We start from the raw sequence: 18,364 nt of genomic DNA, 5'->3' as shown, positions 1-18,364 counted from the left end.
AATTTGCCAGGGGATTGATTTTTGTCAGTCTCTTGAATTTTTCATTGTAATTCTGATATGCCTCTGAATGAGACTGAAATTTACTTTAAAAAAAAGAATTATAATATTATTCTATTTCTGTTTCATGGTCCTTTAATGAAAAGAACTGTTTCAGAGACCTGGATTTAAAAATCAATGTCACGGGGGCTTCCCTGGTGGCGCAGTGGTTGAGAGTCCGCCTGCCGATGCAGGGGACACGGGTTCGTGCCCCGGTCCGGGAAGATCCCACATGCCGCGGAGTGGCTGGGCGCGTGAGCCATGGCCGCTGAGCCTGCGCGTCCGGAGCCTGTGCTCCGCAACGTGAGAGGCCCGCGTACCGCAAAAAAAAAAAAAAAAAAAAAAAAAATCAGTGTCACGGGCTACCTATCAAATTCTAGTAGTTACCTTGCCTTTTCAACTAGAACCCTGCCAAATGCCGTTGATATTGATAGAAGTGTCTTCATACATAGTTGGCGGTCATAGAGTAATAGGCTATCTATAAACTAGTGTAAGCTTAAAAAAAAAGTACCTCTGTGAAAAGAAAGCATCGTGAGAGATCTGGAAAGTGTGCATGTATTTAAGAGTAGTTTGAATACAATACTTAAGATTATTTGTTGTCAATGAGGAGAGAAAAAGAAAAGTGCAGAGAATGTTAGGGGTAATTAAAGCAACTAACGATAGTGTTTGAGGGCTCACTGAAGCTTTGTGGGTGTGTATGCACACACATGTTTGCTCTGGTTTGCTCTAAATTCTCTGTATCAACAGTTATTTATCATTTCTCTATGAGTATGAAAAGTACTAAAGTCAGGAACTTTTACCATAGATATTAGTTTATAAAAATCAGGATCTTTCAACAAGAGAAAAATATTTGATCCTTTTATGTAATTTAACTTTAAATCATTTATATAGCCAACATCACGCATTAATAAGATAGGATCTCTTTGAATGTTAGTTTCTCTTTAATCTTCAAATTAGATTTTAAAGAATGAAATATTAGGAATTCCATCAATAAATTTAAATAGAAATGGATTCATTTGAGCTAATGGCTGAATAAAATGATGGTGTTGCCATATTAAACATGATGATTTGGTATATTATATTACACATTTTCACTTATTTCATGGAGAGTAGAATTTTTATGAGTAGTAATTCAGAAAAATGTGAGTTGAGTTCATGGAACTATTCTCCACATTAAAAAAATACTTGAACTGATACTGTTTTCTTTTAGTTGTAAAAGAAATGTTCTAAACACTTTGCACGTTGTTCTTTAGTTTCAGCTCAAATTCTCAAGAGCAACCTTGCAGCAATGGAACAACAAATTGTTCATCTGGAACGTGACATCAAGCTATTTCCCAAAACAGAAAATCAACGTGATAAGTTTGTGGAAAAGCTGACGATATCCTTTATTTATTTAAGCATTTTGTTTATTTGTTAGTTTCTGTGTGTGTGTTTGTCTGTCTGTCTGTCCATATACCTATTTACCTTGTGGTTAGTTCTAAACTTACCATTCTATTCACAGTTTGGATGAATTTGTATATAGGCTGTTTTTATATTACCAGCATAAATTTTAGTTCATGACGTTTTGAATCGTAGAGTAGGCAAGGGAACAATTATATAAGAAAAAATGCCATTTCTCAAAGACAAATTTCATTTGAAGGCCCACAAGATATGCAAGGTAAGTCTTTTGAGGCTTGATGTGACCTAAAACGGAACAAAGAATCTCCTTATTGTTTAAAGGAAATGATCAACAGAAGAATTTTTTTGCTCAGAGGTTTTTTTCTTTTTGTGTGTGTGTGCAGGTATTTTCTGAGGCGATATGTGCATTTTCAAGGGCAATCAGAGGATAACTGGTATCAGTAGACTAAAAGGTTATGAAGAAAAAAATGGATGCATGCATGGACAGATAGATTAATTGATCAGTAGATTATGTATTTAAGTAAATTGTAATAGCTATGTGTATAATGTTAGGCATTGCCTGCTACCTAAATGCTTTTAAATCCCTATTTTACATATAGTATATTCATATAAATTACAGAAATATATGAAAGGAAAACTTGAGAAATGATATTTAGCTTGAATTGTTTAATGTTAAATCTGTTGTCTAAAGATAAACTACATTAGAGCTGGTTTTTTTTTTTTTTTTCTATTTTGGTTTTCAAAAGTTAAAGCCGTATCCTACTCTTCTGGGTTTAAATAAATATCTTGAACTGCAGATTGATTCACCATTTTATACCTCAAGAGGGAATAAATACTGTAAATTCTTTATCTGATAATAAGTAAATTCCTTCAACAACTATATGGCAGTCACCTTGTTTCAAGGTTAAATCTATTGCCTTTTTCTTCTCTGATATGCTTTCTTTCCTGCCCAACTTGGAAGTTATGGTCCTGAGCTTGAATTACTTGAGAATGGCAATTTAGGTTTATGTGAAAAACAATTTTTATTTTCACTCTTTGGTTCATGAATTAATACTGTATTTTGTGTGGTCCTTTAGTGATGGTGAGTAGTTATAGAAATAGGAATATTGGGAACATAAGTTTGTGGGTGACTGGAGGCAGGAAATACTCAAAAATAACCTTGGATTACGTACCTGTCCACATCAGGATATTTAATGTGAAGATTTAACTTTGTTGCTGATTAGATTTTTCTTTCAAATTTGTTATATTGTCCTGTGGCTGGAAGCACCACCTACATTTTTCAACTTTTGATTTTGATTCTTGCCTCACATACTTGAATTTAATTCCTGATTCCCTTGTCCTTTTTAACATTTTCTTCTACAGTTGGCTTGTGGCCACACGACAGCATACAACATTGAGGGGTCTTTGTTGCTCATTTAGAAAAAGAAAAGTAATTTCAAACCCTCATGAACTTGGCCTGGACTCTATTTTATTTCTCTCTTTATGCAGGTAATTAAGCGCTTTAAAATGAAAATCCAGAGCCTTCTGTATCTGTATGTTACAGATGAATGGTTATTCTTCATTTAAGTGACACTAAAGCGTGACTGTTTGTCCACAAGGGGATTGAAAACTGTATTAAAATGTATGGGGCTGTTACTTTGCATATCATATTTTAAAAAGCAAAATAAAATACACAGCAATTTATTTTAGAGAAAAAGTTAGACTATTGTGTTGAGTTGTCTAAAAACTCCAAATTAATAAATTACAGTGATAGAACTGTGGCTCAAATTATTCTTGCTTCGGGAGACTCTTTGGGCACCAAGTGAGAGTTTGTATCTTCTAGAAAATGGCAAACAAAATGTTTAATCATCCTATGATATATGAATTCTGGTGCCTTCTTAATGTTTTTTCTACTCTTCTGGCAATTCCAAAAGAGAGGGATATTTTCTTGTGGGATACTTGATTCTGTTTTAAAATTAGAGCCATGATCCTATTTCTAGTATAGGATTCTTTGTACTGGATGATCTTTCCAATGTTTCTGTCCCCTGCCAATAAATTCTTTTGCTTCAGGCACTGGCCTTTTAAATTGAATAACTATGGGCACAAGTATGGGGGTAGTTTCCCCTTGAAAGTAACCTTACCTACTTAAACAGTAATCTCTCTATAAGGACTGTGAGTTCAAAAACTGAATAGCAGTGACACTCCTCTGGGCTTTCAGAAGGGCATCAGTGCTATAGTTAGCAGCAGTGGCATGATGGCCAAGGGCAAGTGAATATGCAGGTTGAATCTTCACCAAATCTCCAGGTTGGGCTAAGTCCCATAGCATCCTATGTTCACCCTTACTCTTTCACAGTATTGATTGAACTCATAATATGCACGGCATTGACAGGCCATGGAAATTCAACAGTGCATGAGATAGAAGACTTGACCACAAGTTGCTGACAGTCTGGCATTTACCTACTTCTCTGTCTTGCTGGCCCAGTGACCAAGATCAGGTCTAGTGTGTTAATTTCTATATGCCCATCCCAATGCACAGCACCTAGCAACATGAAGGCGCTCAGTAAGTGTATATTGAATCACAGAATATCATAGCTATAGAGACAATGGAGATCATCTGGTCCAAGATCCTACTTTGACTTAACACATCAAAGGGGATATTGTTGAAAGAGTAGTAGGCTGTGCTTGTAGTTATAAAACTTTTCTTCATATAAATTTTCACAGGAACTTGAGTCACATTGAATCACCTTTTCAGAGCATGTAAAGTGTAATCAGTTTTAGAAAAGATAATCCACACCTTTTAAAAGTAAATGTAAAAAAAATTAACCAAAGAAAAGAGAATGATACCTCTCCTATGAATGGAGTGGCCCAGGCTATTTCCTGCCTCCTAAGCAATAGTCAGTGGCTTTTGAATGAAGCTTGTCACCTCTGCTTCCCTTTCTCTACCCCAAACTGGTTGCTTGTTCCAACTCAAAAAAAAAAAAAAAAAAAATGGAAAGAGTAAAATAAGCAATATTAATTTTGTAAGACTACAAAACAGGAAGAAATGGAGAAAATTTTCTCATAAATCATAGTAGAGAGGTTCTAGGATGAAAGGGGATGGTCTATAATGGATACAATAGCACCATATATATTGAAACACACATGGTTCAAAAATCTGGATACCATGTGTGGGAATTGGCTATTATTCTGATTTTTTTTAAAAGCAAAGTTCTTTGTATTCTTCATGCCAGTATGCTCATCATAATAATATTGGGGAAGTTTTAAGTTCAATTGTTTGTACAGTGAATTCAAATAGAATCTATATTCCTTTTTTGGTAAGTTATAAAAATGATGATAATATTCACTCGTTAATTGAATGTTTACTATGTATCAGACACTGCCTAATTTTACATACTTGAGCTTTTAAAAAATGGTCCTATTCATTAAATGAAGAGTATTTTCCATATCTGGTGATGAAATTGATCACAGTTGTCCCTTTGTCGTTGTAGTGAGCTCAAATTGTCTCAGGATAACAACCCATAAAGTTATTTGTCATAGGCCCATTGTTTTAAATTCATTAATTTCGAGGGGTCACCTCTTTTTATCTTTTAAGGTTACCAGGAATTCTGTAGTCTCTGTCTGTGTTTGGCACCTACTGCAAAAATTGGTAGGGTGAGGTTCAAAATCACATCCAGTTTCAAAGTTTAGAAAAATAACCCGTGCTAAGGAAGGGTGAGAGGGAACACTGTGAGTGGTCTGCGTGCCAATCCTGAGGCTCATTCTTGTTTTGTTTTGTTTTGTTTTGTTTTGGCCACACCACGCAGCTTGTGGGATCCTAGTTCCTTGACCAGGAATTGAACCTGGGCCCTAGGCAGTGAAAATGAGGAGTCCTAACCACTGGACCACCAGGGAATTCCCTGAGGCTTGTTCTCATGGACTTGACATTATATGTGGATTCTGATTTTTTCAGCTTTTGTCTTTTGACCAATCATGTGACTATGAAACAGTTTTTCTTTCTTTCTTTTAAATCTAAGCATCACTTTTACTTACTGCTCCTTGCTTTTTCCAACAGGAAAAAACATTCTTAAAAGAGGGCTTCTTAGACTTTAGAATATGCGTTGTGGTCCATTCTTAACATCTTAAACTGTCTACAAAACACGTTATCCACAGTGTTGACCTTACTGCTTATATCCTGTTGACAAATTTCTTACATTTACTTACATAGATTTTGTCAGTGGCAGAGCTGTCTATTGCTGCAAATCAGCTTAGCTTTTTGATTGACTGCTGGCTAAATCATCTCACCAACTGGAGGGCAGGGAGGACTGAGCAGCAGGGGCACCATTAACACATTGACAAAAGGAGCTGACAGAAAGTTAATGACATTAACACCCTGTAGCTAACTATCAACACCTGGGAGTTTCTCATAGTGGGAGGGAGAGTCATTTGAAGTGGTTAAAAATCAAGTTCCTGGAGGAAGCACATTGCCCTGACCAGACAATTCAGAACAGATTCGGGGTCTCTACTGTACTGCAATTACGTTGATTTTTCTCCCACTATTCTTTATTAAGTGAATAATTTTTGAAAAGATGAAAAACTCACAGGGTTAGTGTTCAACCTCAGTAATATTAATCACCTTTGAGAACATGCCATATAAAAAATAGACAAAACAAAAACAAAACAGAAACCTCAAGAGCAAGTTTTTTTTTGTTTTTTGGGTTTTTTTTCCTCTCTGGTATGAATGTACTAATCCAGGCTGTTTTCTAGCTGCTGAAAAATCGAGAGGTTTAGGTTAGACTGGAGGGAAGTTTAGTGGCTCGGACTCTCTCTCATTACCTTTAATTGCCTGCTGGTCTCAAACTCAGAAAATTAGGAAGTTCAAAGCAAAACATTTTTAAATGAGACTGCTCAAGGAGAGAGGGTCCAGGATTGAAGGAAGGAAGGAAGGGAGGGAGGGAGGACAAAGAAGGAAAGGAAAGGAAAGGGAAAGAAGGAAGGAAGGAGGGAGGGAGGAAGAGGAAAGAAGGAAAGGAAAGGAAAGGGAAAGAAGGAAGGAAGGGAGGGAAGGAGGAGAAAGAAGGAAAGGAAAGGAAAGGGAAGGAAGAAAAGAGACAGTGAGCATATGGGAGCAGTAATAGAGAAAATGCATACATTGAAAAGCAAATTGTTTTTGAAAATCACATGGGGGAAAATATTGCTTTTTTAAAAAAGGAAGATTGTTAGCATTCTTTGAAATATACACTCTTCATAATGGTATTGGAAGATTTTTTTTTTTTTTTTTGGCCACTGTGCATGCTTTGTAGGATCTTAGTTCCCCAACCAGGGATTGAACCCAGGTCCTCTGCAGTGAAAGCAAATTTTCTTTTTTTTTTAACTTCCATTATTTGTGCAGTGATTTGTAGTAGAAGGTATGATCATCTATAATAATAAAAATAAAAATGATAATATAATAGTAATAATAGGAACTGTTTAGTGAATGTCATGTGCCTGTCACAGTGCTAAGAATATATAGGTGTCTGTATAATCTCAAGTGATCTCCAATGCAATACTATAGGGGAAGTACTATGATTAACCCCATTTCAAATATGTGAGAATTGAGGCTATAGTGATTCAAAGGTTCAAACACATGTGTGAGATCATGTGTGTTACAAGTCTGGTTAATGAGGGCCAGAATTCAAGTAAGTCTTGGTCCTTCAGACTCCAAGCCTTGTGCTTGTAACCATGGTATTGTGCTGCCTCTAGGGTCAGAAAGCTTTGTAAATCTGAGATGAATTCCACATTTGTTCACTGTGAAATAATGTGTTGCTTCAGAAGAAAAAAAAAAATTCTTTTTGAAAGGTTTGTAAGCTAATTTAAAAATTAGCTGCTCATGTCTTCCATAAAGTCTTCCTTAATCATAGCAATCAAAAATAATTTCCTTGTCCCCTGTGTTCTTATAACATTTTAATGTTTTGATTATTGTACTCACTGACTTGCCTGTACTCTGCTTATGTGCATGTGTGTTTTGAACACTGGGTTATAAAATCTTTTGAGTACAACAAGCCTAGCACAATGCTTTACAGAAAGTTGTCTTAATAAATGTTTATTTAATATGTTAGAGGTTATTGCATAATGATTAACGTAAAACAACATTCTGGCAAGTAAATAGAAAACATTAGCTTGTGATGCTGGCATAACTTCAGTTTGACAAAAGAAAGGGATATAACATGTTTCCACTGTTATTCCTTTATATGTTTTAATTTTAAATGCAGGTATTAAGAATTATCTCTTTGGCTCTTGGAAATCACATTCTAAGAAACTGTCTCAATGGAGCATATGGTTTTTCAGATCAGTCAGTTCAAAAGTTTTTTATTTGAAGAGTCTTGCTTGTTTGAACTTCAGCCTGAAATTACCATGAGCTCCATTTTTCAAACTTTGTTTAGGGAATTGATGGACATTTTGTGCATGATACTAATGGTGAGAGAAGAGCATACTGCTTGATTAAAGGGTACATAAACCCTTTCAGGCCACTAGAGACTCATCTGAGAAATCATCTTTTTCAGAACATAAAACGGGACATAAGTCATCTGAAAGAGTTAATGTACCCTCAACCTTACAAATTCGCATTCCTACCAGAAGCTAAGTTTTAAGAGACTAAAAACCTTTCTATGGGATTTATTCATACTGAGTAGAAATGATGTAAAAAAAGAAGTTTGAAAAACTAAATGACCCAATGTGGTTATGGTTTTGTGTATGCATGTATACTAGAAAACATGTAGCATATACATGTATCTATACATAGATAGAGATATGATTTAAAGCCATTTTGGTATTCACAAGAGCTTAAATTGGATATTGTAGCAATGAATATGAGTTTGTTTCCTTTTGCTTTGATTTCAAATTTACTAAAACTCTTTTATTTTCAATTATTGAAGGCACGCACTGTATGTTAAATACACACAGTTTATAGGCAATGATGGTGACGTTAGTATAACTAGTCAGTAAATATACTCTTGCAGCAAAATCTCAATCAGGTATTATTTGAGAAATGTAGGTAAATACATCAGTGTCTTTTTCTATATTAGATGTCTGTTCAATTATTTCTAGTTAGGCTCTCTGAGATATAACTTTTGAAAATTATAGCAAGTAAACTTAGCTTTTCCTTGAACGTTCCCTGTTCCTTTCTTCTGGTTTTAAACTTTGAGGTATGGGAAGTGAAAACAAAAAAATGCAAGAAAGCAAGTCAATATGTTTAATAAACATGTAATGATACTGTCCTTTGTGTTGCAAAGGTAAAATAGGATAATTACCTACTACATTGTCCCAATTCATTACTGAAGTTAGAAATGGAAAGAAATACATAAAAAAATCACTGAAATTTTTCAGTTGAATCTTAGTGATGGATATATATATCCATACACATACATATCCACACATACCTCATAAGACAAGCATTTAAAATTACAATAAATTTGAGAGGATTACATCTCATCTACTCATTTAAAGCTAAGGCACTCAACAGTGGTGAGAATTGAAAATGAATGAAAAATTTAAAAAGAAACTATAGAAAAGCTTTCCCAAGATCATTAGTGAAAAGGAGAATATGACCTAGTCACCAGTTGATGTTGTCTGGGTAAGAAAAGTCATGAGTAACTTAGTTGAAAATGGTTCCAAGGGGTGAAGGTACCAACTCCTCTTTACCTTATCAAAAGCAAACAGTAAGTGGCTTTTTTATATCAGCTAAGGCATTATCGACTTTGTGCATGGCAACACTGATTACTCATCTCCAGATTTCTGTATTATGGTCCTGACTCAAAACCTAAAGAGATCCAATTTCATTTTGCACACTGTTGAGAAGTACTCTGTCCACTTTATTTGCCTCATATATATAAAAGTACTTTTGAACTTTAATGTTCTGTACAAATGCAAAGCATTTTTATTAATCCATTTGAATGAAAAGACATGTGGATGAGTATCAATAGACCTAAGTGTTAGCCTTGGTCTTTGCAAACGTAGGAAAGACACTCTGTTTCCTCATTTGTAAAACTGAAATGAAAATACTTCCCTTGCCCACCTCACATATGTTTTTATTAGGACTAGGTATAGTAATGACTTTGAACATGCTTTGTAAAATGAAGAAATAACATACAAGGTGTCATTGGTCATTCTGCTCTAAACCTCACAAATGGGAGATAAATTATTTCCCCCAAGGAAAATATTCTTTGTAAACAACCACAGTCTGCTTTTGTCCAACTTCATTTTATCTAAGTTGGTTTTTTGTTGTTGTTGTTTTCATATTTTTTTTTAAGACTGAAAGAAAAAAGATACATTCATGTAGTAAGTGCCTGTGGAAGAAGCAGGAGGCTTGTACTTCATTATTCTAGGAGTATCCAGATGTTTGGGATTAAACAAATCCCTACATTTTTCACTTAGGTATAAGAGAGAAAGAAGCAACTAATAGAATTTGAAGATACTTGTATACTCCATGAAAGGTGATATTCTAAATGTTAGGACACGTATAAAGTAAGATGCAGGTATGTTTCCTGCTTTCAAGAAGGCATGTAGTCAGGGAGATAAAAGTGATAGAGAGAAGATAGCAACAAACAATCCAAGCTCATTTCATAGTAAATGAGTATAGTGCAGACTAAAAATGCAATAGGCCTTTTCAATATTTCTTCCCCTCTTTCGTCTATAGTGAGACAGCATTCCAGCTTTGACCACAGTTGGAAATTAATGTGGTGACTTTATTATTTTGTTGGAAATGTATTCTCTAGCCAAGCAATAGACCCAAATGAAAAGTTAATTATGGAAATGCATTCCAAAGCCAAATGGAAATGACTTGTATATTAGTCTTTGTTTTGCATCAACTATCTCCCTCAACGCAGATAATTAAGAACTGACTGTACCAACAATTTCTCTAGGTTCAAAAATAAGTTTCTTTCCATGTTTTTATCAGTCAATCAACATCTACTCATTAAGCAGCTACTGCAGAACCTAGCACCATACTAAGTACCATGGGACTGAAGCATAAAAATGAAGTACAAAATGTTCTTTGCTCTAAGGAAGCCTAACATTTACTTAAGAGCATGTGTATAAGAAATAAGGCACTCAAATGGTGGTGTTTCATAAAGTTTAATTGTGTGACATTGTTACCAAACCCAACTTGGATCCACTTGCCCACATGCAATAAAGCCAATCTACTGACCCTGGGTTGTGGTAAAGGAACAGACAAGGAGTCGGGACAGCTAATGCTCAAAAAACCCGAACTCTGCAATGGGTTTCAGGAAAGCATTTTTAAAGGCAAGGTGAGGGAGGGGAGTTGCAGGGTTTGTGATCAGCTCGTGCACAATTCTCTTATTGGTTGATGGTGAGGTAACAGGATGGTGTCACAGGGGTTAACATTATCAATCCTCAGGCTCCAGTAGGTCTGGGGGCTGTGTGCTTATGGTCATCTAGTAGTTAACCGCTTCCATTTGATGATGGTTTTAACATCTGTAAAACAACTCAGGAAATGTACATCAGATACTGTTATCTATATATTTCAGGGAGGAACTAAAGAGTCTGTGACTGCCATATGACTGATTCACTGTTTAAATTCTTACCAGTTCTCCTGGCTCAATTGCTGTTTTTGTTGCTGCATGGTCACATCCTTTCAATCATTCATTCTTTTTTTTTCTTTTAATTTAATTTATATTTTTATACAGCAGGTTCTTATTAGTTATCTATTTTATACATATTTGTGTATATATGTCAATCCCAATCCCCCAATTCATCACACACACCCCCCAATCATTCATTCTTGAGCCAGGCTTTTGTGACTCAGGGGAGGCCTGGGAAACTTACAGCTTTTCTAGAAACAAGAGGCAGGCAGAGGACATTGCCAGTGGGGGGGTGGGGGTGGGGTCCTGTCCCAGGAAGGCCCCATAGGGTCCTGCTTGGTCACAACATTGGTTTTAAATGCATTAAAAATTCACCAAGTAGGGAAGGTTGTGGGGTTTGGAGCAGCTTCATAGAGGAGATAAGACTCAACTCCTGCTACAACATTAGCTCTCCGTGTGCAGGAAGTTTACTGTGTTGGTTTTGTGTTGATCATCTTTTGTACTCCCAGTGCCTGGCACACAGTAGGCCTCAATACATGTCTGGTGAATGAGTGAATGCATGATTTACTCTCTGCTGACATTTCAAGGATGTTGGAGTATTTTGTAGAGATAGTAGTTAAAAATATTTTGTTAGATCCTCTCATAGGTCATCCAAGATGTAATTCTGTTTGACTTTGAAATTCATTTAATGTCTATTCAAAAAAACCCCCCAAAGCCCCTCATTAACTATGTCTGATTCGATAAATATGAAAATGATTTTGCATTTCAAGAACTCACCCATACTGGACTGTATGCAGATATTCTAGGATTGGATGGAAGGAGAGTCAGAATTTAAGATTTGAAGTGATCAACTAAACATTATAGGCCTTATTGTATTTACAAACAGGATTTTTTATTACTAAACTTTATTTTGTTCAGTGATTCCTATATTATAGAATTAAATAGCTTAAATTCATATTTCATGTTAAAAATAATTAGTTATAGGAATTGAGATACCATATGGTGAGCATATGTGTTAGTTTATTTAACATATCTGTCTAAAAATTCAGATATCAATACAAAATTTACCCAGAGAGTTTGCCCTCTACTCTCCCTTTTGTACACAAAAGATTGTATCTCCCTTTTCCCCACATGTGTATTGTCATTCTTTAATGCCTGAATATGCCTTGTGAACAATGCATCAGGTCTGTGAGGTATATAAAAATGAGTAAAACATGGACCTTTCATTTCAGAACATATAAGTTTATAAACAGAATCAACAATATACCCAAACAGTTGTAAGACAATGTGGGTATGATAAATGCAATATAAAATGGGGAAATTGTTCTATAAAATAATAAATCCTAGTACATTCATAGAGGTTTCCAGTCTGTGTAGCATGTTCACATACATCATCTTAGTAATTCAGACCATTTCTGATTTCAGATCACTTCTGACTGAAAACTTAGGGGAAGGTTTTATGGAGAGTTACAGACCAGACACAAGCAAAGACTCAATCTGTAAAGATCAAAAGTGTGTTGAAAGAATATCAAATATACATGATTGGCTCAAAGTAGTGAGAGTTACAACTATGAAAACGAATAAAAAATCAAATACCAAAAGGTCAAGAATAATGGTCTGAAGAGGTTGAACAGTATTTGGTGGGTTGTAAAGGGCTGAAAGGCAAATAACTTTACTTCTCCTTTCCCTGTTTCCAACCACCACATGGCATTTGCTTGAATGAGGTGGTACTCGCTACCTGCCAGCTATTGATCCAAGTAAGGACTAAAACAGAATTGTTTCCAGTATTAGAAAGATTGTGTTTGTGTGTGTCTGATGGGGCAGATGGATTTTTTTTTTACCTTCAATTTAACTGTCCTGTAGCTTGGATTCGTAATACAGCAATAACAACTTATATTTGTATAGTATTTTACAGTTTAAAAAACTCTTTTATCTTCCCCTGTCTCCTCTGAAATGTTCCATAATGAAAGCTGTTATATTAAGTCTTGCACCTAGTCGATGTTTATGAGGAGTTATTCATTCCACAAATATTTACCTAGTGATTTTCGCTATGTGCCAGGCATTGTGTTAGATACTTGGAATACAGTGGTGAGCAAAAAAGACATGACATAGCCTCAGGGAGGTTTTAGTCTGATGGAAGAGATGGACAAGCAACCATGGCAGGTGACATGGAAGAGATTTATAATGCCATACCAGTCAGCAACCTAGTTAGGGAGATCTCTCTTGAGAAGGTGATGCTTCAGCTGAGATGTGAAGGATGGATAAGAAGTCAGGGAAGAGGTGAAGATGAATCTTTACTTCTGCCTGTTTATCTATAGGTGTTAAAAATATTCGACAGTTTGGTAGCTTGATGATGATTTGGTTCATTGAAATTCTAATTCATCTGTTTTCTTGTCCGTGGTCTTACTGGATTTGTACTTCTAGTGGAGTTTTAAAGTTGGAGAGTTAGAAATCTCTCAAATGGAACCAAATACTGAAGACATTTTATGTTTTAAGATCTTTTAACTTTTTTCCCCCAAAGTTGCTTTTACTATTGGTTAAGGATTGAATGTGAGTGTTTTTGAAAAGCATTTTTGAAAAGCTATGTCAGATTCAGTGGAAAACCTAAAGCTCTACTAACCTTGTGGGAGCTGGAAATTTTTAGCTAAAGAGGTTCCAATAGATTTAGATATTTATCCAAACCGAACTGTCAGACCACCAGAGATTTTCCCATTACTTGTTTACATAGAGCTTAACTACAATGGTTTCCATTTTCAACATTTGCTTTTTTTATTCAAACAGCTTAATCGAGAGCTATAAAAACACTGGATCAGTCTTTTCAAATAAAAATGAAATGCAGCTGCCATGGGTTAGTCTTACAGAAGAAACCTTGCTGCCTACAGGAAGTTTAGGTGTTAAAATGATGTTTTTTTAAATACCAAAAGATCTAGTTTGGATTGTAATGTCATATCTTTTAATTACAAGTTTATAAAAACCTGACAATTCTTTTGATTTGTGTCTGGTGTGTGTGCACGTGCATGCATATGTGTGTGCATGCGCCTGTGTGTGAAATACCAAAAGAGTAATGAGATTAACATTATTGATATGTTAATTAAAAGAAGATTATGTTAACTCAAATACACATTGTCACACTACAAATGAGACATATTGCCTCACTATTTGTTTTTCTGCACATATTTTATATGTTGTTATTTATCTTTTTCATAACATAAAATGCCAAGATGTGCTTAGGTTAATAATACTAATATTGATCCAAAACTCTTTGGACTTATGAATGATTTTTACCTATTTTCCTCTTCTGTAAATCATTGCTTTGCATTTAAATCTTAATATTTTTAAAAATAAAGTGTTTTAATCCTCATTTTATTTAGAGGAAATAAAAGTATCAGCTTTCAATAAATTAGCCTGAACCCAGAAAATCAGGGAAATGAAATGATAATTCCAAGTTATGCAATTAAATACATTTTAAGTACAAAGGGATTGTATTAGATAATATCAAATGTCCCTTTCCGCTCTAAAATGTTCTTATATTCTCAATCCAGTGTAGTATATCCATCCTTGTTCCACTCAAACATTAAATGCATAAATGTTGAATTAATTTGCTCCCTGATTCATTTTACCAGTATTCATAGTATAATGCTATAACATTGTTTTTACTGATAACAAATTCATCTGTTCATTCAGCAAATATGTATCAAATACCTACTATATGCCAAGCTCTGTTGTTTTCAGTGATGAGAAACTTAAAAATATATATATATCAATCTTTGAGCATATAATCTGGTGCAGTAGATGGTCAAAAAACAAAATTCATAGTATAATACCAGACAGTAATAAGTGATAAGAAAAATAAGATGGGCAAAAGGATTAAGAATGATAGTGTTGCTTTTTTTAAAAGATAAATTCGTCAGGGAGGGACCCCTCTTGAGGGAGTGACATTTAAACAGAGATTTGAATCAAGTGAGGAGATGATTTGTGTGAATAACTGAGGGAAGAGCTTTCCATGCAGAGGGGACAACTAGTGTTCTAAGGCTCTAAAGTGAGAACATGAGTGTGCTTGAAGCATGTGTCAGGCTGAGGACATTTTCTTCTACCCTTCTAGTTTATTCTGGCTGGCCTAAGAATTAAATTAACATGAGACAGATTAACAGGAGAAAATCAATCAAAAGTCTAGTAACATGTATTCATGGGAGAGACCCAGGAAAACTGAGTAACTCTCCAAAATGACCGAGACCCTCACCCTTAAATACCATCTTCAGCTAAAGACAAAAGAGGATGTTGAGGGTAGTGGTTTAGGACTTCAAAGGGGAGGAAGGCAATTGACATAGAGATGGAAAAGCAAATGTTTGGCAAACAAATCTTTGCTGGTCTGTGCAGAGACAGTGGGACACAGAGAGGAATTTTAACAAGCAGACTCTGCTAGGTTTCTCCCTGTCTACACACCTACTTCATACTATAGTTATCTATGGTGATATCTCCCTGCCTGGAACACATCCTCTATCTACATTCTAAAGGCAGTTAGGGGGAAGGTCAGAGGTTCTTCCTGAGTCTTTTGGGTCTTGATTGTTTTCAGCTCAAAATAATCCAGATGCCAGAGAGATATTTTGGGGTGACAAAACTTTCTTCCCTCCACAAGGAATAGTAAGAAGGCTAGTGTGGCTGTTTTGCAATGAGGGAGGGAGAAAGGGTAGTGAAGGCAAAATCATGGAAGACCTTGATGTATGATGGAAAGCCATTTGAGGATTGAAAAGAGGAAGAATGATGGTTACAGAGATGAGGAAGACTGGATGAGGTAGAAGGGAGGTTGTAGCAGTGGTGAATCAAAAGTTTGGCTTCAAGATGTTCAGTTTGAGACACTATTAGGCATCCAAGTGGAGATGCAAAGCCTAGAATGTTTGAATATTTGAGCCTAAACTATAGGGAAAGATCCAGACTGGAGATAAAAATTTAGGAACCGTCAGCACATAGATGGTACTTAAAGCCATTAGACTATATAAGATTACCTAGAGAGTACAGACAGAGAAGAGAGGTCCAAGGACTAAGGTCTGGGCTACTCCACCATTGAGAAGTTAGGAAGATGAGAAGAATTTTAACAAAAGAACTGTAGAAATAAAAGATACAGGTAGTGTGGTAGGAGGAAACCAGAAAACTGTACTGGCCTGGAAACCAAGTAACAAAAATGTTTGAAGAAGGATCTGTTTGACTGGACCCATTTATTCTATGCATTGATTTAAAAGGTATTGCTGTGGCTTCGTTAAATTAACATTTGTTAAGTAGAGCCCCAGGCCAGTTCAGCAAAAGGGAAGTTTCATACCCTCAAGATCTGGAGGAAGTACAAAGCAGACCTCCAGGGGCCCCATGGGGAGGTTAAGGCTGGGTGCAGGCAGAGGGAGAGGGCAAGACCTGGGGCACATGCCTTTGTTAGGGTCCATGGGTGGACTGCTTTGGGGTTCCTGGGCTAAGGCCGGATTGGTCAATTCAAACCAAAAAGAGCATGTGGGGGGGAGGTTGTCAAGCTCTTCAGGGGTCTTATCTACTGATACACTAGGGGAAGGCCCTGGGAGGTGGGGGAGACTTGCTCATGTGGGCTGCTGGGGACATCACATCAGGAACTTATATTTGCTTGTGACTCTGCGGGCTGTTACTCAGGAAGGACTAGTGTTACCAAACCACATTTGTGTCTGCTCGTCCACCATGCAGCAAAGCCAATTTACTGACATAGGGTTGTGGTGAAGGAAAGTACAGTGTTTACTGCAGGCAGCAAGCAAGGAGTACAAGTGGCTCTTGCTCAGAAAATGCAAATTGCCAGATGGTTTTCAGGGAAGCGTATTTAAAGCAACATTTAGGGTAGGGTTGCCAGGGGCATGACTTTCTTCTGATTGGTTGATGGTGAGGTAACAGGGTAGTGTTTCAGGAATCTTAATCATCAGCCTTTTGGTTCCAACAAGTCTGGGTTCTGTGGGCTTGTGGTCAGCATGTAGTCACCATCCTCCACCTGGCTGGGGTCTTAGTTCCTGCAGAACAAGGCAAAGATATGTGTCAGATAATTGCATATATCCCTTGAGGAGGAGCTAGGACTCTGTTTTACCACTGAACTGTTATTTCTTGACTGCTTTTCCTTTGCTTCTGCATCCCTCACTTCCCTAATTAGTAACTGTTTGAGTCTGCTCCTTGGAACTCGGGGAAAGTCTAGGAGACCAAAGTCTTTTTCTACAAACAAGAAACCAGGGACACAGAGGGGCTTTTTACCTGGGAGGGTTCCAGCGGGTCCTGCTCGGTTTTAGTTCCCCCTTTTCTTTGATACTCCTCTCTCCTGAGGGGACCAGGTGGAAGGACAAGAAAGAGAATAAAGTTTTGGATAGAGAGGTTAATCATAAACTCAACAGGAAAACTAGGTTTTAGGGGGACTCGGTTTCACTAGTGTCAGTTCAAGGACCCTGCAGGCCACTTGGCCATATTTAATGGATGCTGAGGCAGCAACATCACGCAGTAGTTTAGCTAAACTCTCGACCAGTAATACGTGTAAGGCATTGAACTCAGACAGCAGAGAGGAGCTAGTGACTTCAGAACCCTCTCAGTATTTTATTGACAAAATGTAGACTCATATCATGCATTTCTTCATTTATGTCTCTATTTGTTCAGATAGCACACACAGAGTTATGTTAGATTGTTTTTTCTTCTATTGTACCTGACTCTATATTTCCAGATCAATCAAAATGTCCCCATTAAGTTGTCAGTTAAGTCACAAATAATTGCCATAAGCCATTCATTTCATGTTTTTAGAATCCTCTGCATTAAAGGCTATCAAATGCTTTGAACAAGTTTTCAGTGAAATCTCAATTATTTTGTAATTTCAGTAGCATATATCCCTTTGTAAAATGCTAGAATTATACCTTTTTGTTTGTTCGTTTTGGGGTTTGTTATTGTTGTTTTGGTTGGGTTTTGGTTTTTGGTTTTTAGGGAACAGCCTCTGAAGTTCATTATTATATAGAGCACTAGGCATCTCATTAGGCACAGTAACTGTACTCTTATCTGCCTTCCTAAACTGTGTTCCAACTATAACTTAACCTTATTCATATGATCTTGGATTCTCAATTCCTGTGAAGTGCTCTAGAAATATTTGTCCCGGTGATGCAGTATTATATCTGTCCATCCTACCTTAGGTCTGAAACTCTATTTCATTTCTTGCTTTAAAAATATCACCTTTGTGTTCTTGAGGCCCAGATGATTACCCCCTTGTGTGTGAATACATGCGTGAATGTGTGAATATATGTCTATATCTTTCTCATCTTTCTCTTTCTCAGTCTCTCTACATGCATGTGTTTCTCACAGAAATACTTATGCACAGACACACTCGTATACACACAGAGAACATGCCATGCATTGTTTAAGGGCAG

At 36.4% G+C, this 18,364-nt stretch overlaps 1 protein-coding gene across 5 annotated transcripts in view; it reads left to right on the top strand.

Moving 5' to 3' along the window:
• The window catches only part of DIAPH2 (diaphanous related formin 2), an 891,422-nt gene that overhangs the window by 566,932 nt on the left and 306,126 nt on the right, over positions 1-18,364 (top strand). For all 5 annotated transcript variants that reach the window (XM_067724059.1, XM_067724058.1, XM_067724057.1 and 2 more), the window contains one exon: positions 1,290-1,415. In XM_067724059.1, coding sequence (XP_067580160.1) covers positions 1,290-1,415 — 126 coding nt within the window. The remainder of the gene's footprint in view (positions 1-1,289; positions 1,416-18,364) is intronic.

The sequence above is a fragment of the Pseudorca crassidens genome, chromosome X (genome assembly GCF_039906515.1).
Source record: "Pseudorca crassidens isolate mPseCra1 chromosome X, mPseCra1.hap1, whole genome shotgun sequence".
Classification (NCBI taxonomy): domain Eukaryota; kingdom Metazoa; phylum Chordata; class Mammalia; order Artiodactyla; family Delphinidae; genus Pseudorca; species Pseudorca crassidens.
The sequence above is the reverse complement of the archived record's forward strand: the minus strand, read 5'-3'. Positions and strand labels throughout refer to the sequence as shown.